The sequence below is a fragment of the Bactrocera latifrons genome, unplaced genomic scaffold (genome assembly GCF_001853355.1).
Source record: "Bactrocera latifrons isolate USDA-ARS-PBARC rearing strain unplaced genomic scaffold, ASM185335v1 scaffold_146, whole genome shotgun sequence".
Lineage (NCBI taxonomy): Eukaryota > Metazoa > Arthropoda > Insecta > Diptera > Tephritidae > Bactrocera > Bactrocera latifrons.
In genome coordinates, this window is record NW_017534919.1 from 471,402 (window position 1) to 498,924 (window position 27,523).

Here is a 27,523-nt window from a genome sequence, read left to right on the forward strand (position 1 = left end):
CACTGATATTATTTTCTATATACATACATATTTCCATGCACATATGAATGAGCTCGCCTTCGGAGCTTAATCATCGTTTCACGTGTTTACGTCACAACAAAACAAATCCTTTTTAACACGCGTTTGAAAACACTTCGTCACTGCCAGAGCTTTCATTTTGGTTTAACTTATTTTTCCCCCCCTTATACAATCACTTTTATCCTTGCACATTGCTGTCGGTGAATGACTGTCGCACGACGTAACGCCTCCACCAATTTGTCTGTGCATATTTCTACAAATATTTATGCATATGTGTGAGTCTTTACGAGTAAATGATTTTGTGTGGCACAAATACGTACCACTTATACTGTTAATTTATCCTTGCCATTATTTTTTGTAGCCACTATCCTTTAATGGTTTTAGGACACACATACACACTTATAGTCTTGAAATGTTTGTATGTGTGTGTAGGCAAGGTTACATATAGTGAATGTTCTGTGTGTTGCCACAAATGCATTTCCATTTATTTGCAAGTATATGTATTGTATTACACATGCTCACATACATACATATAGGTGTATGTGTGGGTTTGTAAGTAGGTTATGCATTTAAATTCTTTTGCGTGCCGTTATTACCATATATTCATAGTATATCTAAACTGTGCGCCCACTCACTTACGCCCACTCGACAATATACCCTTGCCGTATTAGTTGCATACTTTATGCACACACTGTATGCATTGCTTTGTAGTGGTATAGTGGTATACAAATTAAGCACCCTACCACTCATTACTTATACGCCAACTCACTCGCTTACCCACTCAGTCGCTACTCAACAGCACTTCACTCACTCGAAACACCCCAGTATCCCGTTCAGCACACTTCCTCCTCTCCGCTCCCCTTCCTTGTTTCAAACGTTTGCACACTGCACGCCTTGTAGTCGGTTTTCCATTCACTTGTCTGCTTCGGCTGCAAAAACTCGTCTATATTCACTGCAAGCCTTTTGTGCATAGTTGCCAGATTGTTGGCAATTGTAAATACTTGTTGCGGTTTGACTTTATTTCGCTTTTTTGTTTTGTAAATAAATATTTACAGTGGCTATCAGCAAACATTGAGTTCGGCTCGTAAAATTTGGTTGTATTTGTTGTGGTTTTCGGTAGTTATTGTCGTTTATTTATTTTGATGTGGTAATGTTTTTGGTAGTGCGTACAATTTTCGGTAGTAAATCTATTTGTGATTTGCTGCAAAATGCAATTTAATTAAAATAGTGGTTGCAAGCGTCAGCACAGTTTAGTGATTAAGCAAATTGGTTAATAGAAAATGTGTCGAATGGTAAATACTAGAAGATGGTTAGCAATTAGGGGTGCTTGAATATAATTTTGAACGCTTTTTCTTTCATTGTTGCCGCTAAAGTTTTTAGAAAGTTTCACATCTAAAAGAATAGTCCACGAGCAAAACCGCCATCTTACAGCTTTGTGAATATTATTCCGAAATAAAAATTGTGCTTTAGAAAGATTTGCATACATTTTGAGCATGTAAGGTAGGGCTAAGTTTAGTTAAAAATGGTGAAGTAGTTCCTGAGATATAGGATTGCCCCTAAAATTGTGCGGTACCATGCCCTTTGTTTAGGTTTTACACCCTACCATCATGGTTAGAAATTTATTGCATTATTCAGTTGTCGTATTTTTAGTGATAACCATTATCTGATTCATGAAATCTGCAAGTTTGGCTGATTTAGCTTTAGCTGTTTGGAAAATATGTGCATTAGGGTGGGTAAAAAAAAACAAAAATTACATGCTTTTTTCGCTTCGAATTCCGAAAAATTGGTTTATATATACATTGAAGTAAGACTCTCCAATTATGAGCTATTAATTGTAATATTATAATTCGCAGCCTAATGGTTTCCTATTTTTTTAATATCAGATAGAAAAATTCATATCTCGCTTAGAACTACTTAAAAACAATATTTTGTTTCAGGGATTGGGTAGGAAATTGAATGTTCTACAAAATGGTCTTTTTTTTGGTAAATCTTGCCGTTTTAAAGATATGCTATAAACGATTGAAGATTGGCTATCTTAAGGTAAATTCCTTGTTGATAGTTTGGCCGGTCGGGGAGAACTCGGAGTGCACCATACCCCGATAAGCGAAGTGAATTGTCAACATAACCTTAATTTTTGAGCAGCCTTGATGTGTTTATTCGCCTTCAGCTCATCTTTGCCACGATTTTCTGCCGATTGATCGTCTGTTTCCGGGCCGTAAGCTTAGATCCAAGACTCATTACCAGTAATAATACGCTTCTGGTAGTCGGCAAGCATTGTTGCACAGACAACGCGACGCTGTTTTTCGAAAGAATTTAGTGATTTTGGTGATTTCATTTTTCTAGGGCCTAAATGACATTTCGAATTGGTTTTCGATTTTGAAGCGCCAATTCCTTTATATTATTGACGCGCTGATCATCATGTAATGCATGGGCGTCTTGGAGGTGGTTCGTCGCCAATCAAACCAATCAAAATTGCCACAAACAATTATCATCGAAAACTTTACCAACATTCTGAATGTTTTGGCAACAGAAATTTGATACCACGCACAAAATTTAATAGAACATTTTTGTTGAATAATTTCACTCATCGCAAAATCGCCGAATGCACTTTATGTACTTCAGAAAGACAGGCGTCACTGATAGTCATACCAACCTAGAAAAAAAATATTTGGACCAATTGTGTTTCCAGGCGAAATATTAATTAAAAAGTCTTACTATTTTTTTTTTTTTCATAGTAGTAAGTTAAACGTTTACGAAATATCCGTTATCAAACATCAATGCCAAGGGCAACATGTTGCGAGAGTAGAGTAAAGTAGAGAAATAAAATAGCATAGTGATATGAAAAAGTTCAGTGAGCAGTTTCCATTTTATTTTTTTATATTTACCTATTTTGCCAAAAGTCAACAGAGCTGGCTTTTTCAAATACCGAGTCTTCTTAATATAAATTTTTTTTGCTTTAGTAGCATAAAATATTTTATGAATATTGTATTTTTTTAATCCTACCATATTTATATTATATTAAGTTTTGTCAAGTTGTGTTGTTCAAATATGATTAAAAATTAATCATTGAAGCTTGCAATCAAGTCGCTGAGATCAATTTCTAGAACAAAAACCGTAAACTACAGCTTTTAAAATGATGCTGTTCTGTAATGATACGATTTTTGTTTTTGTCAAATTGAATGACAATAGTAGTCAAACTGACAACAAAACAAAACGGATTTCGTTCCATGTCTAGAAAAATCGTTATGCCACATTTCTGGAACAAAATGGCAGCCTGTTGAAAATGTCACATTATGCTCATTTATGTATAATAGAATGTATATAACATCGATATCAAGATTGTACAATTGTCAAGTTATCGCCATTAAAGATGACATAATGAAACGTAAATTTCCATAAGCAATCACTATTTGATTGAAATTGAAACGTTGTTTTAAAGTATATAGAAAAATAAATTTTTACAATTGAAGCCTTTGATATTCAAGAACTTTTATATAATTGTATCGATATTGAGGCATTGCACCTTATTTTTAGTACAATTATGATTTCTATAGAAACAGAAATAAAAGTTAAATTTTTTTAAATATGTATGCATTCTAAATAAGTATTGGCTTAATTTATAAGAAGTTCAAAGTATTTAGGAAAAGTTTCAAAAGTGCTTCGTGGGAGTAAACAATCCTATTTTCTACTAACAAGTGTCTAAATATACATAAATGTATCTGCGTGTAAGAATGTAAGTATTGTTCCTTATAAAATCGCTTTAAATCACCATAAAATATATAACGATATAAAATATGTGTCTATCTTTTTCTTATCGTACTTCACATACTTAAGTGCATGTATCTTAAAAATGTTTACAAATTAATACCAGAAAACATTGAATCACCTTCAATTAAGTCATCGACTTATTTAATCCGCTAAAATGTTTATGTTTTTAAATTATTTTTCTGATAAGATAAAATAATCAAGCTCTCAGCTGTTTGAATATAAATGTATATAGCACATATATATGTGCATATGTATGTATATGCTTGCATACTTTGGTGAAGTATCCTATTTAAGTACTGGGGAAAACCGCTCATAATTTGTTCAGCATTTAGAATTAGGCTGTTTAGTTTAAAAATACGTAAACTAATTTAATTTCCTTTACATTTTAAGGTATGGTCCTTACGAAGTTATTACTGAAAGTTTTAAAATTTCTGTCTAACTCAGATATTACAGGTATTAAAAAATAATATTGAATTAAATATTTTTTGACATTACCAAATTCTGGTTTCATTGAGCTTTGCAAATATGTTTATAATACTACTGTGGCTTTTGTAAGGCTTTTTAATCCAAATTTCGCGTGAAAACCCATTCGTTTTTTAATGTTGGTATGGCTGTTAGTGACATCTGTGCCAAATGTCGCATCAAAATAATCATGAATGTTTAGTACACGCTTATGTTTCCGCATTACATAAAGTGAATTCGGCGATTTTAACGATGAGTGAAATTATTCAACAAGGAAATTCCATTAGATTACGTTCGCGGAATCAAATTTCTGATGCCTTCATATCATAATTTTAACAAACTAAATTAAAAATAAATGAGAATACAAGTTTTTAAAACGTCGCAGTTAGCTTCCGAATTTAGACAATTAGCAATTTATTATAAAATTATGTTAATTTGTATTTGACCAAACTATCCATAGCTTTCTTTCGATTTTTTTTTTCGATAAATATTAAATTATTCCGAATTAATCTTTACTAGTTTTGATTTGTATATCTGTTTCAAACATTCCTTTTTTGGGCACGTGAACAAACTAAGTATTTATATAAAACATTTATTAACGTAAACATGTAATAATTAATGTCTCATTTAATTTCTAATTGCCTAAATTAAATGATTGCTTCCATAGATAGTTTTTATATATTTGTTATATTATATTTATATATTTAAAACTTTCTTTTATTTCTTTACGAACGCATGAAAATTTACGTTTTTTATACCCTAAGTTTTTTTTAAATTTTCACAAATTTTTGAAAAAAATAGTGAACCGCTGGTCTTATTGAGACATTTTTAAGGAAGAGTTGTATGAAATTAAATTTCGGATAAAAAGGGTCTTAAGGGATCGTCTCAGTGTGACCCTCCGAAAAATCCCAAATTTTCGTGCTTTTTTTTTAATTTGGAAATTTACTAATCGGTCTGGTCTTTATTATATATAAGTACATTCATGACGAATACAATTTTGTTTTTCATGTTTATTTATTGGGTGCATAAAAATTAAATAAATTGTTGAAATGACAGATAAAAAAGGTTCTGTACGATGTCCACGATTGCGGCAGCAATTTTGATTTAAAACAAAAATTTCAAAAAGATTATTCATTTATAGCAAAGTCGCTATTGCGCTATGGAAGCTTTTTTTTAATGACTTTGACAAGATGGAGGCGGTTTGAACAAAAAGTATCGAATGTGGCCAGATTGTTGACAATTTTTCATAAAAAAAGTAGGAAGATTTCAAAAAAAAAAATGCTTCGATGGCTATAGAAAATCATGTTAAAAATGTGCTAATATTATATAATAAATATCTTCAAAACTCTTCCTTTGAGAGTGGAAAACGTGTTGAAAAACACCATTCTAAGAAAAACGCATTTAAAGATTGGAATATGTTTCCCACTCTATTTCCTTTTTACAAGAAAGCTATAGCGTGTGACCGTAATATTTTAATTTCGTTTCCAAAATTTGGGAGAATGTATATTATAGTGTATACTATCCGTTAATGTAACAAAGAAAAAATCGATTCCTCGAATATTTCACACTGAGACGATGCCTTAAGTCTCAATCAAAATCTTTTTTCAATATAAATGCTAAATTTTCATGCCTCAACGAAGAATGTTAAATATTTTTTATTTTTCTTAATTTAAAAATTTTTCTTAACAGCAATATTTTCGCTCCCCTACTGTTATTACACTTGTAAAGTGTATAAAGTATAACTGCAACACATTGAAAAGCTTTCGTCATGTCTCACATAAAATATCCATTTGGCCAGAGGGAAAAGACACTTATACCTCGAAGTATGATTATTTCATTACAATTGGCCCCATGTGTATTGCACGCGCACACACTAAACCGACAAAATCATTTCAATTTAACCATTCAAACACTCAATTTAAGTACAGCAAATAATTCAAACTTCACTTGAAACGTTATGCCATACAAGCGGGCAATGCAAGGAGCAGGAACTCAGCGATCTACTCACTCATTGAGCGAACGACGTGAATTCATGTCCGTCATTTATCATTTTCATTAGTATGGCAACGTATAAAAGCAGGCAGCGGGGACCGAAGCTTAAATGTATTTGTAGGTATACATGTAAGTATATGTGTGTGAATGTGCGTTGCTCGCGTGTGAGTATGCGTAGCATTTGAGCACCATCAGCAAACACTTCCAACCACTCATGTCATTGTCGACCGTTCGTCCACCGCGCGTCTCTTAGAACGCCCTTGGAATTACTGCTGTGCGTTGCAGTTTTTCGCCATTCCCCGCGCCAACCGCAACCCCTCAATATAGCTGTTTTTTTTTTTTTGCAAAATTCACATACTTTACTTGTTGTTTTGTGAAAATTAAGCGATACATGGTGCTGTGATATCCTTCGTGTTTTAGTTTTGAACTACAAGTGGATATAGGCAACTCTTCGTCTTGGCACAAACGCAATGCGGCACTCACACACACATACCTCTTCATAACCGAGCAAGTAACTAACTAACCTAAGCAGCTGACTGTCGTGGTTTGACTTAAATGCCTTACAAATAGTTATAGGTTATGCACTCACATGCTCAAAATTGCACACACTCACGTAGGCACACAAACACACACTCAAAAGCATGTCTTATGCATTTGTGTCTATACGTTGGAATTATGTGTGAGTGTGTGCCTTTGCTTTTCTTCTTGTGTAATTCGCTCACCGCGCACGTCACTTGAGACTGCACTTTCGCACTTGACCCCTCCTCGCACACACACACACATACCAATCCCTACAAATTATGTACACATGCCTGCTCTTTATTTACACGTACTTCCTAACCTACCGTTATCCAACACCAAAGTCAACAATGACAATAGTTATCACTTGCACAATCTCGGTATGTCACACACACACACGCATTCATGTGTCCCTTGCATATGCGTCCTTCTGTGCTGCGTTGCTCCTTTCGACCTTTCTTCTTCGGTCCGCTTCGGTCTTCGTCGCCGTAATGTATATAATCAAGCCTTCGGCGAAGGTGTCACTGCTGTTTCAAGCAGCTGCCGTGCTTGAAGCATTTATTAATATACATACATACATACATGCATATGTGCTGTGGCAGATTCTTGCTACTTTGATGTGCTGTCAACGCCTGCCCACACACAGCATCATGCGATCATTCGTGTCTGCAACATGCAAGCTGCTTAAGGTGACCCAGTATGGGTATTTTATGTTTATACCTTGAACAGTTTCTAATAAGTTTGCTACTAAATTTGTTACACCCAGGAGGAAAAGTCGAAGATCTTATAAATTATATAGCTGTCATACAAAGTTATGGTTCTACATTAAGTTCTTTTACGGAAAATTTTAAATTGATAAGATGTCTCTTTTCACAATCTTCCGAGAAATTGCTTAGATCAAACATTTTGCTGGGATTATTGTCCTGAATAACGCTACAATCTGTAAATAAAATATTGAGGCGAGGAATCTTCACGATTTCTTTCTTTAAGTGCTAAAGCTAACCTACTCACAACTCCAGACTCTTCTACGGATCAACCTAATTCAGTATTACTTTTTGGGTGTCTTAAAAAATATTTAAGTCTCCTCTATAGCACGGACTGACGGACATCTAATTTGCTCTATATGTCATAGTTTTGTAATGATTGACTGTTACAGTTCTCAGTATACTGACACATGAGTGCCGTTAAATTTTGCACCGTAAAACACCATCGAGTGTAATTTTAAGTTCTTCCCTTGTACTTAAATAGCGAAGCCAGCCAATAAAAGAATGCATGCTCAGAGTCTTCAAAGCACTCTGAACACGCCGGACAATTCGAACTAATGTCATGCTAGAATCTGTACAGGTAGCTTCTAAAGCAACCATATCCACTTAGTATTTGGGTTAGATGAAAATTCAGGTCCCCATGTCGTCTATCCACGAATGGATGCCCGGTATCAGTATCTGGGCTCACCGTCCTTTGTGTGAAGTGTGCCACTTGTGAAGGGTGTTTAGCTTCATTGCAATCGAATCTAACGTTTTTCCTTATTCATAAATACACACATACATACGTACACTCTTTCACATAAATTCGTTAACAGCTTTGCTTTGGCATGCAAAACTCATTAGCCACCCCCCGGAGATTGGTGTATGAAATTCGATTTTGTCTCATTTTCAGCGCTGTGTTATCACTTTCTACACAATTTTCGCAAACTAATCAAACTAATTATATAGAAGTTAATGTGACAGTTATACAACACTTTCGGCACTTTACTTTAATAACTTAATTATACCCTGTTGGCATGGAAAATGAGAAGTGGCATTAGTTTGGTGACAGTGTTCATCCAAAGAGCGCTGCGGTGATGATAGGATCAAAGGAAGCGTTGAGTGCCACAAGATGCAATTTTAATATAAATAATATTTACTAGAAAGCAAAGGCTTGGAATCTAGAATTTGCTGGAAGAGTGGAAAAATTATTATAATTTTTTTTTTATGTATTCATATATAAGTTTCTGTATTATCCAAAATTCTGCATCCATTTCAGCGAGTCATAATCCAATTTCTTCAATATTGGCAAGTAGAAGCCATATGTTGGAATTGAAAGCAACTTTTCTGACGCACTAAAGTCAAAATTGTTCGCTAAATCGTTTTTGATTAATTTTCTATAGACTTATGTAGAAAAACCTTCTTAACTATGCTGAAATAGATTAAATTTGACATACTTCTAAGTAATTTTAAGTCAACGGAGAGTTATTTGCTTTACTCAAGTTTTTTGTTCGATTGACCATGCTGCTGTTGGAGAAATAAAAGAAAGCTACTCCATACTAGACTTTTCTGTAATTTTCAGTCTCAGCACTTATTCAGCTTGATTGATTGWTTGCTGAATAAAGTGTTGAATATTAATGACCTTCCAAATTTTTGGTGTTTACCGTCTTCACCACTGAATTAAGTGTTGATGGCGTCACTTTATTTATTGAAGGTGAGGAGAGAAGAAGACCATGCTAAAGTTTTGTAGAGTGCGCAAATTGATAAATAGTCCAAAATTTGATCGTGGTTAACCACCCAGGATTCAATAAAGATATCAAAGCATTACAGATTGAGGACAACAATACATATCAATACAGATATTTTATTTCTCAATTAAGTGGTGACGACTTGTTCGACCGATTAAGGTTTGAAATAGTTACAAGATAGAATACTTACTTTTACTTTTACATTTATTTTTTCTTCCTCTTCTACCGACCCCATAGCCAAATAATTTTAAGAAAAACTGTGGCGTTAATAGTCCACGGTCAAATAAAAATTAGTTTTTCAGACATGAATACGAATCTTTGCACACTTCATTTTGTCCCTAAGAAGTCGTTCAGTTGTCAGAACCAAATTCTAAATCATATCCTTGTATGAAAACCTTTTTATTTTACAAGATATCTTTACGAAGATTCAATCACTAAAGCATATAGCTGCCATACAAATTGACCGATTAAAATCATCTCTTTTGTATAAAACTTTTTTATTTTTGAGATATCTTCATGAAATTGGCATATATGATGGTCCCAGGCAATGCTAGAATCCCAGAATAAATTGTGCAGATAGAACCATTATAGTATCTAGCTGTCATACAAATTGACCGATTAAAATCAAGGTACAACTATTTTTTTAATATATTTTTAATGCTACAACGAATGCACCTGTGAAAGGTGTAAGTCTTGGTGCAAACAAAATTAATGCTTTTCTTGTTTTCCTCTCGGTATTTTTAAAAGAAATGCTAAAAGATGCCTCAAAAAAACCTCCAAGTTCTTTTTTCTGAGTAATACATTATTAATAAAAGTTGTATGTACATATGTATATGACTATGTCGTTACATAAAACATAGCCAACCGAATTCCCCTTTGCATTAGAGTGGTAATCTGAAATTCCCTTTTCAACTGGTCACCTCTGCAACTTATGTAGCTAACTTTTCCGCTCCAATATTGCAATGACGTCTGTTGTTTGTTATTTATTATTTGCTTTTGCACTTTTTCAATTTTTCACCACGTCAACACGAGTATTTGTAATATTTTTTATTACTCGGTTATTGTGTCTTCTGCTTTTTACTTACTTTCGCACTTCTGGTGGCGGACAGCAACTTAAATAGCATATACTTATATAAATATACAATCACACATAAGTTGTTGTGTATGCATATACAAATATATGGAGACATAYATATATATATACAGATATGTGTACATAACGCACTTAAGTACCGTTATAGTCTTTTTGCCGCACATCCTGTTGTCACTCGAACATAAAATACATCCTTTAAGCACATTTCCTTTTGTCACTTTATTTTACTGCTCATGTCCGTGGGTACATATTTACTTTGTTGTTGTAATTACGTTGCTCATCCACTCGTTGGCGAGTAAATTTGTTTTCAATTAAGCAAACAAAACAATAATAACGGAAAATTATGAAAAAAAGTAGAAACAATAAAGATAAAAGTAAATAAAACAGTGAATTACCTGTCTCTTATACACATCTAGATGTGTATAAGAGACAGATTGAATACAAAGCAGTGCAGTGTTATATAAAAACAAATAATAAAATTCAAAAAATTACATGAAAACTAAAAATAAATATTATAAAATCATAAAAAAAAATTAACTTCGGTTGCAAGGTGAAATACCCTTCTCAACTAAAAAGGTTTTCATACTAGAACTTGATCTTTTAGTTTCTATGAAAGCTATCTCTTATAGCTATTTTAACGCCATCTAGCACATAGTGGCGTAGACATCGTCGGAAGGTGTATGGCTGCAAAAGTTGCTATGAGACTCAGAGAATCTGGGTTCTTAAAAAAACAACGTGTCTGGACATTCGGAAATCCTCACACACTTTGACTTCATATCGGATCACACATCAAACTGAACTCTGGCGACACCTTCTCAGCCCATACACTGGCAGTTGGCTGTGGGTGCAAAGAAACCGTTGTAGCAGAGGTGCAGTGAGCTTCCTTACGAATGGGTCAAAGCTTAAGGCTAAGGTTAGTGGAGACATTTATTGTCAGGAGCTCTCTATTAACTCCAGCTTCAGACTTTCTGACTATTGCAGTGTTTTTCAGGCCGAGACTGCAACCATTAAGGTGGCAGTAGATTTATTGCTCCACATTGCAGCCTCTTTCAGAGAAGTGACTGCGTAATTACACAACACGGATAGCAGAGCGGCTATACTAGCCTTGAATTCATTAACAGTTCGTTCAGGTTTGGTCAAAGAGTGCCTAACCTCGTTATCAATAGCATCGAGTTTCTATGCAATAAGACTGGTTTGGTACCAGGTCATAACGAAATAGCAGGAATTTATAAAGCAGATGTGCTACCAAGAAAGGATATCCTAGAACCGCTATTGGTAGAATGCGAGCTGATCGGTGCTCAAGTATCCTCTTCTGTTCTAGTACTAGAGAGCTGGGCTTCGCGGATGCTTGGCTTACACTGAGCCTCCATCTCTTTGCCAGTGCCTGGCTGTTAGATTGCTCTATTGGTGACATTGCTGTAAGTATGGGAATGATATATGGCTACTAAGCGTTTTACTAATAAGTTTGAACACAGGAGCTCTTCTTTTCTATGTCGAGCTGCCCCACTCATAATTTATAATATTACCTCACATGGACACCGCCGTTTCTTTCAGGGTATAATAAAAAAAAAAGAAAAACTAATAACAATAAACACAATGTTATTGTTATCCTTACATATAAATGTGTATGTGCATAGCAAACAAAATAAATTCTTAAATCCATAAACATACGAAGCAGGCGCCGCAACAGCTATGCCCTAGTACTCTAGCGCTCTCAAAACGCCAACGCGCCTGAAGCTATGCAATCATTTGTGCACTCATACACATATAAAAGCAAAGTGCGCTGAAGGTCCTTCACACAGACATCTCAGCTTTTTTTATATACATATAAGCGAGCGCTTGTTGCCCACTAGAAGCACGAGACCCTTGGCGTGCCTGTGTGTGGGTTGCCTTAAATGTACTTATACTGCTTTAAGTGATTAATCACAAGGTAATCTTTAAACGTCTTTTAATTCAGCTTTTATTGTAGGTGAAAAGCAAGTGAAAAAATAATGTTTCCCGCTCATAAATAATTTCTAATAAGCCGCTTTTGCGCTGCAACGCTGTACAAGGACCCTCGTCAAGCGGCTTACTAATTGCTGCCTCTCATACCATCTTCAATTTTTGCGCTCAATCAGTAGTCAATGCCATCAGTCATTGAGCAATAGCTACATAGCTACGAAAACAACACCAACAACAAATGCATCAAAACAAAAAAAATATATAGAAAATGAAATTAAACGGCCTTCCTTCGTCGCTCGAGTTGTAATTTATGGCATTTGACTAGTTTTTTTCCTGTATTGACGTTGGCAGCATTCTTTATAGTCTATATTTTCATTTGCAATTTGGTATTTTTTTATTTACTCTCGTTTTGGCTTGCGTTTAATTCATTCATTTTATAGCTTTTTGTCTGCGCATAAATATTTATTGTATTGCATTTATATTATATAATATTCGCACCCACATATTTGTTGCATGGCACTACAGACAGATATAGACCTGCCTACCTTTTTTGCGGTCGTTAAATGTTATCTTATCGCATTTAGTTCTCCTCTGATTTCAATTGTTCTTTTGCCTTCAATTTCACAAACATAAATTAACTTGAAAAAAGCTAACAAAAAATAAAAGAATATAAATTGTGTTTAGACGGCAGATTGTGGTTTTGTGTGGCAAGTTGGAAAAGTGTGAGAAAACTTTGCCGAAGCAAATGGAATTTTTCAATGAAAAAAAAAAGAAGAAATTAATTGTGTCCAATGTAAAGTTTCCAAATATTCAAAAACGTATATTAAGTACCTACTGGATACAGTTAAAGCACTTAGCCTAAATTTAGACGCAATTAAGCGTTAGTTAATGACCCCAATACTCAACTCCCAAAACTAAAATCGCAAGAATATAACAAAAAAAAAGTTCATAGATACTTATCCCACGTATAACCGTCCCACGTGTAACACGTTAACCTACAAAAGAAAGAAGAAATTTTTGGTGATTTGCTTCTGAACAGAAACTCCTGGTATTTCAATACACTTGACACCGCAATGCTACAATTTCTTTAATCTGTCTGAAAAATACTTTCACTGGAGGTCGTCGAAACTGGTGTACGTGGCGGGAATGACCTTTTCATCCGACACAAATTTCTGCCTCTCGAGTAATTTTTAAGTTTGGAGACTTAAAGAAATCAAAAGGAACCATTTATAAAAAGTACGATAGTTGGGGCGGCAATTCGTAGGCCTAATTCTAACAATTTGCCATTGTGGATGGAAGAAGCGTGACCCAATGTGTTACCGTAGTGAAATACCACTTTTTTCGTGGCTACTGTCCAAGTGGATGATGTGCAACATACCTTATGAAACCAACCACCGATACCCATCACCTTTCCAGTCGTTAGGGCAGCCTTCTACGCCCACTGAAGTTCACTATTTCGACTATTCCTTGGACTTTGCTTTGTACGAAAGCACGAAAGCAAATATCTGGCGATAGAAGCGTCATCGAGCGGTAAGGCTAAGTACCATCAGACCGACTTTGTGTATATCGACAAAATAATACAAAATATTAAACTCTTCAAATTGACCTTTCAAATATTAAACTGGTAAAACTCGTTGGGGAACATACAGCAAAAGTTAGCTTAAAGTTCTGAATGTAAAATATGTAAAATATCAACAGTAACTGACTACCAGGAAGAAAAGTTATGATCACTGCACATTGCAGTGATGAATTGGCTTAATTTCTTCAAACTAACTTACTTAACCATGGACCCTGCTAACATTTCTTAAACATCCCTCCGCCTAATTGCCCCATTTTACAGGATATTTTACTATGCTAAGTTTTCCCTTGCTTCACAAACAACATGTTAAGTAATATGTATAAAAAACAAAAACAACTACAATGAAATTCCAACATTAATAACAAACAGCTGTGACGGCGAGCAGAACGACAAGAGAAAACTTTGTCGTCGTTGGCGAAAATGTGATTCATGTTATCTGCTTGCTGGCTGACTGACGACCGGGCTGGCTGGCAATTAGGCATGCCAGTGGTAGCCGCAATAACATTGTCATACAACCCCAAAAACTGGGTAAGCCACACTACTTAGTACACGGGCGTGGGTCCGACTTGACTCAGCTTTTTGCCCTGCTGTGACACACATACACATCAGCACACACTGAGACATTCGAGCTTTTTAATAGCGAGTCAGTTGGGGGTTTTGTATCTCATTTAATGTTTACTTCAAACTTAGTACTTAGTTTGTTTAGCAGTGTTTTTGTTTTTGTTGTACGCTAATGCGCTTTCGAAACTAAATGTTGCGGTGTGGCGCCGAGGCGATGGCCGCACAAAGCTTATCATTGGCAACAACACTGCTGCAGCTAACTGAACTGAAAATTGCGTCAACTTGCCTGGCTGCCGTCCGCACGGTTCGGTGGGTGTCGGAGTGTGCCGGTGTTCATCAGCACTTCGACATTTAGTGTCTATTCGATTTTACTATCATTTCGCTGCAAGCAACTACATAGTAACTGTTGTTACTCCCACGCGCTTACCAGCTGACTCAACCGAAACTCACAAAACGCGCTCAACTGAATTTAATGGCGACGACGCGCGGGTTATTTTTTCAGAACTTTTGTTTTTCGCTTTTGTTTTCTCGAAGCACGCGTACACTGATAACGGTTGAGCGTTTGATTGCCCGAAAAATTCGTGTGGTACGTTGCCGTCATTGCCGCCGAAAAGCGGTTGACTTATTGACTCCGCTCCGAGGTGATGAGGGTCGTCGTTTGACTTCACTACTTGAGCAATGACCTAATCTGATTGTCACTGTCGGAGTGCAAGCTATTTAGAAGGTGTGCGAAATTTGTAACTGCTTTATAACGGTCGTTTAATTTAATTGAACCATAATTTAGCTAACACCGCACCAAAGTGTGAATGGTTTGAGAACATAAAACAGTTTATAAAAATTTTTTTGAGTTTATATTGGCTTAAAGTAGATGAAATTCATTTCTAACAAGAGCTGGGAGATGAAGATTTTATTGCTTTTGCTGATCAGTCTCAAGATACGATAGAAACGTGTAAATTTTCTATACTCATTAGTAAACAAAAGATTGCTTACTCGTTTAAGAGGTATATTTACTGTAAAATTAAAACCTTTTTTCATATCTCGATAAATTATACCTTCAAAATAATATATTAAAATTTTAGCTTTTGCGTTACAACTTTGTTATCGTTAAACGCTTTTCTTTCAAAAGTATATTTTTCAAACTTGCTTAAGTGATTACTCGGAGACAAATGATTCGTTGACTATCAATATTCTTCTGTATTCCGAAAATGACTCTTCTTCCATTGTACCGCTAAGTTTGCCCAATATCTCTCGAAGTACTAATGTATTATAATATTCTTATAAGACAGGATCGAAACTCGCACGATTAAGCATGTCAAAAGACCCCGTTTACGGTAATCATTTTGAAAAAAAATTAGTAGCTATCGGGACGAGTAGGGCAGTAACGCGTTTCACACCCAAAATATTCACCAGAACCGAGTCGAGCTCTCTTGCCATCCCTCTAACACTTGCCTGATGATTTTCAAGCACCATATCCTTCACTTTTTTAATATTTTCATCTGTTGTAGATGTCGAACGTCGTCCAGAATGAGGCAAGTCTTCAACAATCTCTCAGCCGTCTTTTAAGGCTTTGTAGACTTGTGTTTTGAATCACCGAAAACCTTTTCCGAAATTTGCAAAGATTCCGCATACGAAATTTGGTTCGAAATATAAACTTTGAGACTTTTTTCGATATTTTTAGCCATTGTAAAAATCGCAGAGCACTGCTGAGGTGTACCGACAGTCCTACCAATTTAGCAAAATACATCTTTTGGAAATATCATTTACCCGCGAATTTAATTACAATTTCCGGGTGCTTTTTTCTCACAATTTATATTTGTCTCTCCCTCCTTTTAACGCTATCGCTTTTTTCTAACTCAGCAGTTTAGCTTTAGCCTCAAACCTTAACTTTATATCTCACTTCTAAGCTAAGTCTCACACCTAAAGCAAGTTAAGAGCGGACAACATTACTCTACACAAAATTCGAGCAACAATTTTATTTCCACAATTAACTTACTTTGTATGTACTTTCAGCTGCTAATTGGAATTAAAATTGAATTTTAAATATTATTTACTTAAAAATAATAAATTAAGCTGTCAGACTGTAAAACAAATCAGTATCGATAATATTAGGCGCGAAAAAATTCGACTTCATTTTCAAACAAAACTAACCTAACTAAAAGCAAAGGAGCTTCATTTATATATTTTTTTTTTTTTTAAGATGATATAGCAACATTATCTCATATAAAGTCGTAGAAAATTAACAGTCTTTCTTAGAAAGTTTATTCAAAGTTGTCAGAGAGTACTGGATATACATATCTCTAGAAATATTATATCGACACTTATATCGGCTACCGCTTAGGTAAAATCTACGGCTCAAGGCTCTTTAAATTCGATAAAAGATGTTTCATATGTTATTCTTTGTACAAAAGATTAAGCATTGGTGCTACAGCCACATCAAGACTGTCTTCCCTTAATCAAATTAATCAAATTATATGGCTGCTTCACAATAATTGACATACATTATTATACAATGAAACACTGCAATCTCCGAAGAAATTATTCAGATCTGACAACTATAGCATATAGTTGCCAAACAAACTGACCGATTAAACTTATGTGTTTGTATGGACAACTTTTTCATTTAACGAGGCAGCTTCACCAAATTTGGCATGGGTTATTGTCTAAAGCAGCGGTGCAATCTTCGAAGAAATTGTTGAAATCGAGTCACTAAAGCATATAGCTGCAATACAAACTGATTTAACAAAATCATCTTCTTTTAAGGAATGTTTTGTATTTGTGTAGGGTATTATAGCTTCGGTGCAACCGAAGTCAACGTTTTTTCTTGTTTTTTTTTTCCTTAATGTATACTCTTTACAGTCTTAATGCCGTCTTTCATTCGTTGCCTTATCAACACTTTTGAACTTGACCCACTGTACACCTTACTTGTAATCTTAATTTATGTTCTTCATTGCATTCTCAACCGCGTTCTCAACATATATAATGTCTTTGCTATAGTTATGCTGTTCCTTTTTATTGTTGTTGTGCTTTTTTATGTCACAATCGCGMACATAAATTCAACTTAAGGGTGTGAAAATGCTATTTTACAGTCGGAATTTTTATTACAGTTGCTATTTTGCAGTTACGCGCAGATAGCTCTTTTACTATTCTTGCCTTTCTTGTTATTGCTAGCGTTGTTTGGCGTGTTTATGTGTGTGTGAGTTTATGCGTGGGCGCTATCAACGTAAGTAAACATTCGTTGATTGCGCGACAATAACGTTAACTTTAATTAATTCCTCGTCGCAAGTACCGTTGTGGGCGGCAGAGAGCAAAAGGCTTACGCACTCTGCAACTTTTGGTATAGTTTTTCTTTTATTTCTGGAGCTATTTTGCTTTTTGCTATCGAGCTGCTTGCGCTTTTCCTAAATCTGCTCGAACTTTAAGTCTTAATATTGTTGTAATTGTTGTTAGTTATTTTGTCCTTTTTTGTTGTTGCTATATTGTGTTTACTACTTTTCTTCGTTGTCTCGTTATTACTTTGTAGCAGCAGTAACTATTTTCTGCAGTCTTACGTCGCCTTTTGTAAATTCTTTACTCACTTCTTCTTAGTTTATTCGCATTGTGTTTCTTGTTGTTTTCTTAATTTTTTTCTTATACACTGGAATAACAGCAAATTCCTTCATTCATTCTTTGTGCTTATGCTCACGGCATCACCTGCCTCTCATCGCCCAACGGTGTGTAAACATTGTGACACGTGTGCGCGTTGGACTCGTTAGACAGGCGAAAATGCGCCTGCACAAAGTAAGCAGCGAAGGGAAGACAACACTGATTATTAAATTCTTTGGAAAGTCATTAAAAGTCCAAACACAGTCATTATCTCGATCTCAATTTAGTAGACCCATCAAGTTGTCTTTAACCACTGACGTTGGTGAGCCGGCTTTATCACGCAGCAACCGCAAAGTATTCGACGCCTATTTGCCACCCGCTTTCAACCAACCTCACACACAAAAATGTTGTGCACACGAAATACTTTGGTGACGCGGGTAACCCAGTGCAGAAATTTGAAATTTTTTAACCTTAGCCCTTTGAAAACTGTTATAAAAGTTATTTTCTGCATGTAAGTTACCATAGACTTTATGTTTTCGATACACCAAAACATCATGATTGACGATCAGGAGAGATTTGTAAAGTGTTTGTTTGTATTGGCAGGGAACCTAACCTAACTATAAGCCCCTATGACCAAACTCTTAAATCGGACCTGTACTGCCAACTCTTAGGCAGTCTGAAAGAAGCAATCACTCAGAAGTGGCAAACTTTGGTGAAAGTCCAATTTACCTTTCGCCAAATTAAAGTGGGAAATCCAACGCAGAATAACTCTTGTCAACAGGTTCTACTTCGGACTGAGTAAGCAATTGAGAAGTAATTCAGCGAATTAAGAGTCAACTGCTACGCTACGCGGAGTAGATCTCTAAACCATTTGCATTGTCCTCCGGATAGATTTCCGTAACTCTATTTACCACACTACTGCACCGTAGAGCGAAATTGGTCTTACAATCGCTGTGCGGGACCAGTGAATAAGAGAGATTTTAAAAAGAGTGAATAAATCTTTTCTATTAATCTCTCTCCTTTGCCCTTATATTTATTGTATCAAATGACATTGAGAGAAAATAATGAATCACAATTAGATCTAGTTTTCATCGATTTTACACAAGCCTCCATATTTCTTCTCCTCGTTAAGGCTCCTCGCCCTTCCTGTCAGCTGCCTTGTAAATCCCAATTTGTAGCATTTCGTATGATCTATCCTTAAAACAAGACCGAGCCAGCCGCATATCGTTTTGAGAATTTCGATGGTTTGGTTTTTGAGTGACCCCCCATCTGGGTTGTAGAAGGTGAAAGGCAAGAAAATACTGTAACTATTGTGAATCGGTTTGTGCAATTTGCAGCTTTTGGATATCAAATGTCGCAGGCGTTTAGAAGTGTGAACTTAACGTTGGAGTTAAATATTTTTATTTTGTTACGCCCTGCCAGGAACGAGAACCTGAGAGTATTCGATGCCGGGAGAAGCAGATGAAGGTCTCCACTCCGTTGGGATGACCAGGTAGCGAAGGACCCGGCTACAGTTGGAGTATCCAATTGGCGCAAACAGCGAAGAGGAGGAACGACTGGCGCGCTGTTGTAAACTCGGCTTTAACCGCGTAACCGTTGTCTACGCCAATAATCCCGATCTTCAATCAATGCGCTAACGAATAGTAATATTATTTTTTCAATATATTCGCTAAAAATAAATCCATGTGAAACCCACAAAATAATGGATATCCAAAGTTCTCGCTTGACATTTTTGTTTTCGGGCACTTTGGGTAACTTTTCAGGTAGCAGTCATCCAACGGATTACCGATTGAATTCAGGGGTATAATAACGTATGTATGTTTCATTCATTTTTTTAAATCTTGTGACGGTCCTGGGCGGAATACATAAATTTTCGTGTAATAAGTACGACTAAATTCAGCAAGCTATTTGGTACTTAGGTTAGGTTATTCTGGTAGGCCAATGAGCAACGCATAGACCAGTTTAGGTCCTTTATGTCATTAAGCCGAGATCAGTTATTAGATCTTTAGGGAGTAGTCATCCTTAAGGATGCCTGCGCTTGACGCGAGAGTCAACAGGCTCTGTGGCCTCACTGTCGATAACTTCTCAAGTGTATCGTGGTCTTGCCAATGCAGGACAAATGCACAAGAAATGCTCTATTGTTTCCTTAGAGCCCTGCTCTAAACATTTTCTGCAGTCTTCAGACAGTTTGGTACTTAACCACTGAATATGCTGTGGTAGCTTTGCTGAGGCTCATATTGTATTGGAAAGTGATAGTAGTGACTTTTCAAACGCAGCCAAAAGAGGACCTGGAGTGATCGAGCAAATCAAATCTATTAAAAAAAAATTTTAAATTAAATGTTTTTATGTTCGTGTGATGTTTGATATTCATATGTCAATTAGCTCAGGAACCTTCTTTGTAGGCGACAATAAATATTTGTGTTAAATTATGTGAAAATGTGTTATTTCTCGCCAATCGGGCTTAAATATAATGAGTTAGTAAGGCCAGCTAACAAATGGAAGCATATATTTAGGCGCTGATGTTAACTTACAATATTATATAATTCCTTCAGGCAACATGTAAATGAGTTGTTGCTCTTTTGCTACTTGGTTATAAAAAAATCACATACTTTTATTACGTAATTTACTTAATACAACTTGCTTGATGGCCTGCTGGGACGTCAGTCACCTGCAGCAACACCAGCATCAACAACACCGCAGAAAAACATTTTAATTTGGTTCTTCCTTACAGCATTTTGCTTTCAGTCTGCAGAGCAATGCTGGTAGTATTAAATGTTGTTGGCGGTATTTTTTTTTTTTTTTGGAGGTAAGCGCACTATTTACGAGCACATTGTTGCAAGGTCGTTTGGTTTTTTTTTTTGTTGTTATATGCGCGCACGCTTTAACAACGCTCGCATGTGTTTACTTTATGTGCAGTTTGCGGAGAATGTATGCTTGTATGCCTTTGTGTGTATGCAAACGCCTTGCTTCGTTGCGCTTTACTTGCTCCTGCTGCACAAACAAACGCAATTATAGCGCGCATGTGTGTTTAAATGTGTTTGTTTTTACTTTTATAGTTTTTCAGCTTTTTCTTGTTGTTTTACATGCAACTCCTTACTAATTTAATCGCCTTTTTCCTGCTTTCCTGATTTCCTATGTTGCATGCATGCATTTATGCAACTTGCCACTCAAATTACTGCAGTTTGTGATTTATTTGTTGGAATTTTGTAGTGGTTATTTTTGTGATTTTTAATTTGACCCAACTCAACGCCCTTACACTTAATAACAGTAAACGTTAAATGGAAAATATGTCAAGCGGAAATACATTTAAAGTTTATTTGCACTCGGCGTTAATTTGCTCGCGTCGCGCAGTCGTCAAACATTGCTACAACAAGAAAAAACTGCAATTACTTTGCTCATTACGTCCCTTTTCAAATTTATTTTTTATACTCGCAACAAGTTGCTACAGAGTATAACGGTTTTGTTCACCTAACGGTTGTATGAAATACCAAGATTTATAAAGGTTGAGCCATTTCGAGGTTCCCATCTTTTTTAAAGAAAAAACATAGAAACTTCAAATTGAATAGGAAATCTTTATTATAATTCAAAATAACATTATTTGGTATTTATTTTTTGAAGATTACCTCTTTCAAATGTTCGCCACGTCTCCAGAGTCCGCCGAGTGCAATTTTTGATGACTCGTTCGACCATTTCAAGCACCATACTTTACATATTTGCATAGAAAAAAGTTTCACGTTGTAATATCACACGATCTTGATGACCAATCGACCGACCCAAAACAATATCTGCTCACCGAAGTGTTCTCTCAATATTAATTGATGCGATGTGCGGGAAGTGGCGCCATCTTTTTGAAAGCAAATAGCGCCGAGATCATAAGCTTCAATTTTAGACATCAAATAGTCGGTCATCATTGCGCGATAACGATCGCCATTTACGATTACGTTCTCACCAGCATCATTTTTAAATACGGACCGAGAATTCCACCGGCCCACAACCCCCACACAAAATCGTTGTTTTTTCTGGATGAAATGACAGCTCTTGAATCTCTTCAGGTTGCTCTTCATCTCAAATGTGGCAATTTTGTTTGTTTACATACGTATTGAGCCAGTAATTGGCCTCATCGCTGAACAAAATTTGGGTCGAAAACGCCGGATCTTCTTACAACTTTTCAAAAGCCCATAGAGCGAAGCTAGGGCGGTTAAGAAGGTCGATCAGGTTCAAGGCTTCAGTTCTTTCACAAGCTGTACTTTATTTTCTTCACTGCGTGCTATACGTAGTTTATTCGGTCGAATATTATTCAACAATGAATTCTAATGGGTAATGGTGTTGGGAACAGTGGCTCAGTAGTAGAACGATGTATAAACGTTGTTCATGTTGAAATGCCAAATAATACTGAACAAAAGCAACAGCTTGACACAACTCACGGGTGATCTGTCAAAAAAAAAAGTTGAAAAAAGTGCCTTTACTTAGTTCAACTGTCGAATAATAAATATTGAATTGTTTCGCAACGAGTTGTTCTTAATATAAAGTTGAAATCACGCTTCCCGCCTGATATTTGGAAATAGCGAGCGGCTACAATGTTCAATTTCAACCGAACTCAGCCTTCCTTACATATTTTTTATATTTATGCTGCCAGCCGGCGTCATTATTTCGCTTTTCGATGTACGCCATAAATTTTACGCGCTTTATATGTCATCCATTAGTTGACAAATTTTGTTATTATTTGATTTTTTTTTTCCTTACTTTTTCGTCCTTATTTGCTTTTTGCTTGTTTTTGATCATTTTTCGTCTGCTTCGTCTGCTGTATCCTTACCACCATACCATCTGCAGCCACAGTGTTCACATGCCCTATAACGGTATGTGTCCTTGCCGTCAGTGTCATTGCTCGGAGAATGAGCGCAGCGCTTACGAATATTCGCTCTGCTGCTTGCTCGCTGGTGTGCGTGCCTCCGCCACTTTAAGCCAATTTAATGCTGCAATTATTGCAGCAATGAAGACTGTGCGTTCGTCGCAAGCAATGTCAAAATATAATTGGAAATTAATTGAAAAGTGTGTGTACTGATGTTTGTATATAAAGGGTGTATTTTTTGGAGCTTTATGAGATTAATTAAAATAATATACAATATATAATTTGTCATGGCATTTAGAGTTTGAACAAAATTTTGGACTTATGAACCATTAAAATGAGTCAGAAGTTAACCTAGCGAGTTCATGGGAGACACAGTGTAACAAATATCAAATTATTGATTTTGGTCTTTCTGTTTGTGTGACAGCTATATGACATACTGGTTCGACCAAAAAAATATCTTCAGACATTGTGACGTTGCCTTGGACAGTAATACCTTGTCAAATGAAAAAGTTTTCTAAACAAGTGCGTTATTTTAATCGTTCAGTTTGCAGCTGTGTGCTACGGTAGTCCGATCTGAACAATTTCTTCAAAAATTGTGCCGTTTGCTTAAACACAAATTTTACCCAAAATTGGAGAAAATATCTTTTTAAGTAAAAACGATTTTCATAGAATGACATGATTTTGATCGTTCAGTTTGTATGGCAGCTATCAGCTATAGTGGTCTAAAATCGGCGGTTCCAACAAATAAATAGCTGCTAGTGCAGAAAACGACGTATGCAACATATCAGAACGATATCTCAGAAAATGAGAGACTAGTTCGCGTGTATACAGACAGATTTTTAAATGTCATTCCAAAGTCTCTTTGCATAAAAGTTTTTCTACCGGTTTACTTTGATAGCTAATTTGAAAGCTATCTTTAAAAATTATATTGCAGTTCTAAAATCGCACCCTTTAAATATTTATTTATAGAAATATATATGAAGCCTTATATATGTATGTTGTTACTCTTATAAAGCCATATGTCAGCTGTGGGTGTTGCGTTGGCTTATAACATTTGCCAGAGAGGACCAAATAAATTGGCTTATTAGGGCAGATTTTAAGCTGACAGATAAATTATATATATATTTGAGGACAGCTCTACACACATACACATATTTTAATGTACATTGTCAACACGCCACTGTAAAACATGCCATGCCAAACTATAAATTTGCATATCCGTTGATATCATTTGCCGCTTTCGTCACAAAATTTTATGCTTCAAATGGCTTTTTGACTCATATTCGTGGAATTTATATTTAATGCATAAATTAATGCAATTACTTTGGTAGAAAACATACACAAGTAAATTTCYGGAAAAGTAAAGTAAAGTGAAAATTCGTTAATGTAAAATTGTCAAAATAATGATATTGCTTTTTGGTTCCAAGAAAGGCTTTTACATGACAGAGATACTCTGGAGTTTCAACAATAAGCCAAACAAAAAAACTTTTTGCTATTGTTTTGTATTCTGAATTGACTCAGTTTTGAACTCAGATAACACTGAATGGTTGTACCACCCTTGTAGGCCAACTAAATAACGCTCGGGAAACTAAAAACGCTTGAGAAGTCTGGAACGGGGTGCCGTCGTAGCGCATATTATACAAATTTAAAGTTAAGCATAAAAAAAGGCTAGTTATATTCAGATGCACTCCGAAATTTTTTTTCTGAGAATACATGCTACTGTAGCCGTCCATGGTGGACAAAGTTGTCAAGTTGGCTCTATCAACAGTGACATAATAGTAAAAACTTATCTGATGAAACTGAAAGATCCCAAAAATCTGTGTTCGTCTGAGTTCTTACTCTTAGAACTTGAAAAAAAAAACAAAGCACTTCCCTAGAGGTATGCGTCGAAACGATGCTCCGTTAGGTTAAACCTTCTTATGGTGGCAATTGAACAATTGTACTCAGATCTCATTTTTATTTAACCTCTGCTGAAATGTTTTATTTCAATTCCCACCAGCTCACCGGGGAGTCTGAAAGAGCAGTTTAGAAGTGCTTAAGAATTGATCGCGTTAGAAAAACGAAGTGTTGAGATGTAGCTACCTCATCTTCTTCTAAATAGTTTCTACAACTGTTATTATGTTAGGATCTCAACTTTACGGCGCAAACATCGATACACAATGACCACTACGCGATTATAGCCGAGTTAACAATCTTCTCGCTTTAGTTCGCCTTCAAACGAATGTTCTTTGGTTACACAGAGAATACTTGGTCTAGGCCTTGAAGTTGTGAGTTGCTTGAGTAATATGTAAAAGACGTCGTTTCTGGCCACTTCTGGAACTTCTACACATGATTCAATGCTTAACAAGAGAAAGGCTATGCTTACTAAGGGAGAAGAGCTCCCTAGACATGTAGCGATCCACTTTTGGGCAAATGGATCTTGCGACAGTGCTAGAACAAAGGAAGCGCTGGTCAAGTTTAAACAAATCCCAGCTATACAGTAGTAGAACGCACAAGAGAGTCTCCGACCCGTTCCTATTCTGTTGAGAGGGTGACTTTTTGGCAGTTCGCTTGCCTTCTTCGATGCGCTCTATCAGCCAATATAAAACTATATTTCCAGGAGATCGTTCGCCTAAGTCTAAGTTCTAAGTCTTGAAAGCTTCTGTTTCTATAGCTGACGAGACGTAAGTCACTAATCTGATTGCCTCCTGTACTCAGAGGTAGAAAAAATAACCTAACAAGGAGGTCGCTTGTCTAATTCTAAGATCTAAGTGTGTTTCTATAGTTTTAGAGATCTATAAATCTGATTTATCTTACCCACGATACTCAATACTGTCTTGCAAGTGAAAAAATATATTTTTTATTTTACAACACATTTAAATCATCTTACTTTCTCATTGCAGTCTAACGTTTGGACCCAACCCTATTCAATTGCTGGCGCACAAAACTCGAGACGAAATGACTAAATAAGACTGAAAAGAAAAGAAATAAAACGACAACGCTGAAAAAGTAAGCGTGAAGAACCGTGTGACCAGGCGGAGTAATCAAATCACAGAGACGACGACAACGACGGCGAATGAATAAATTCAACAAACGATTTAACTACCTAATAGACGAGTTGGTAATTACGCATGCGCCCGGTTTGTGGCGTGTGGGTAAGCTGTTGCGGCAAACGCGCGGCGAAAAAGTGGACAAACCAGCAAAACTTGCCAATCACACAAAAACAACAACAAAAAAACGCAGAAACAAATTTAATTAAAAGCAAATTCTATGCGCTGCAAGAGATAGATTAACAAAGCGCACAACGACAAGAACAACAACACAAAAGCCAACTATGCGCTGAGCTCAAAAAAACCATGAAAAAGTTTATCTTTCTTTTTTAACGCCACACACGCGCGCATGCAGACATATACACATGCACACTTACTATCTCAACACACAAGCAAGCAAAACCTTACATATCAACGCCACAGCGCGCGCTTCCAAAGCGAACGTCAAACGTTAAATAAGATAACCAATAATAAATAAATACACCGCGACAAACATGGTCAAGGGCATTTTGGTGAACCGCAAAGCGGATGACGCGCACAAGGCGCAGCTGAAAATGGAGCACGCCGACCTCGTCGCCGAAATGCAAACGGTGGAAAATCTGCCGACGCACGAGCGCCTGCAGCTGGCGCGACTGTAAGTGCCAGCACACAAGCCACCAACAAACACTTAACAAGTTCTCTTTTTTAATTTCTCACTTCACTTTCAGCCGCCGCACACAACAGCTTAAGGTCGCGCGTCAAAAGGAGAAGGAGTGGCTGAAATTGCAACGCGCCAAAGGTAACGCGACCTCAGCGCTCAGCGGCAGTCACACCACACATCACTTTCGCTCGAACTCGGGCAGCGCCAGTCGCCACATATCCTTCGAGAGCAGCGTTGTGCTGCTGGAGGCTGCAAGCCGCAATGATATGCACGAAGTGGCCGAGCTGCTGGAGCGTGGCATTACGCCGGATGCGGCGAATGAGGACGGCTTAACGGCGCTACATCAATGTTGCATCGATAATAATATTGAAATGTTGCGCTTGCTGCTGGAGTATGGCGCGAATGTGGACGCGCAGGATAGTGATAAATGGACGCCATTGCATGCGGCTGCCACATGCGGACACTTGGAGCTGGTGCGAATACTCATCGATCATGGTGCGAATTTGTTGGCAGTGAATACGGATGGTAATATGCCGTACGATCTGTGCGACGATGAGAATACCTTGGACTACATAGAGGCTGAGATGTCGAAGCGCGGCGTGACGCAAGAGCTGATCGATGAAACGCGCTCATCGACGGAGCGTCAAATGCTGAAGGATCTGATGGAGGTGGCGCGCACAGGCGGCGATCTTGAGGAGCCGGACTACCAGGGTGCTACGCCGGTGAGTTGGGTTATGAGTTTTTGTTGACGCATACCCTTTTATTTGTTTTTCGATTGTTTCTCAAAGTTACACATAGCTGCGGCAAATGGCTATGTGCGTGTGGTGGAGTTCCTGCTGGAGATGCATGTCAATGTGGACGCGGTGGATAAAGATATGTGGTCGCCGGTGCATGCGGCCGCATGTTGGGGTCATGTAAGTACGAAAAATAATTAACAGTATTCAATGGATTTTTTAATTTAATTTGATTTTGAAATAAATTAAGTTTAATTTAATTGAA

General features: G+C 36.6%; 1 protein-coding gene across 9 annotated transcripts in view; it reads left to right on the plus strand.

Annotated features, from left to right (window-relative positions):
• Positions 1-27,523, plus strand: part of LOC108965708 (protein phosphatase 1 regulatory subunit 16A) — a 98,016-nt gene that overhangs the window by 60,941 nt on the left and 9,552 nt on the right. For 8 of the 9 annotated variants that reach the window (XM_018928294.1, XM_018928290.1, XM_018928297.1 and 5 more), the window contains 3 exons: positions 25,738-26,518; positions 26,592-27,246; positions 27,313-27,438. In XM_018928294.1, coding sequence (XP_018783839.1) covers positions 26,379-26,518; positions 26,592-27,246; positions 27,313-27,438 — 921 coding nt within the window. In that variant the 5' untranslated portion in view covers positions 25,738-26,378. Of the gene's footprint in view, positions 1-11,221; positions 11,257-11,334; positions 11,762-25,737; positions 26,519-26,591; positions 27,247-27,312; positions 27,439-27,523 lie in introns of those variants that run through there. The other variant, XM_018928296.1, reaches the window with a different exon arrangement.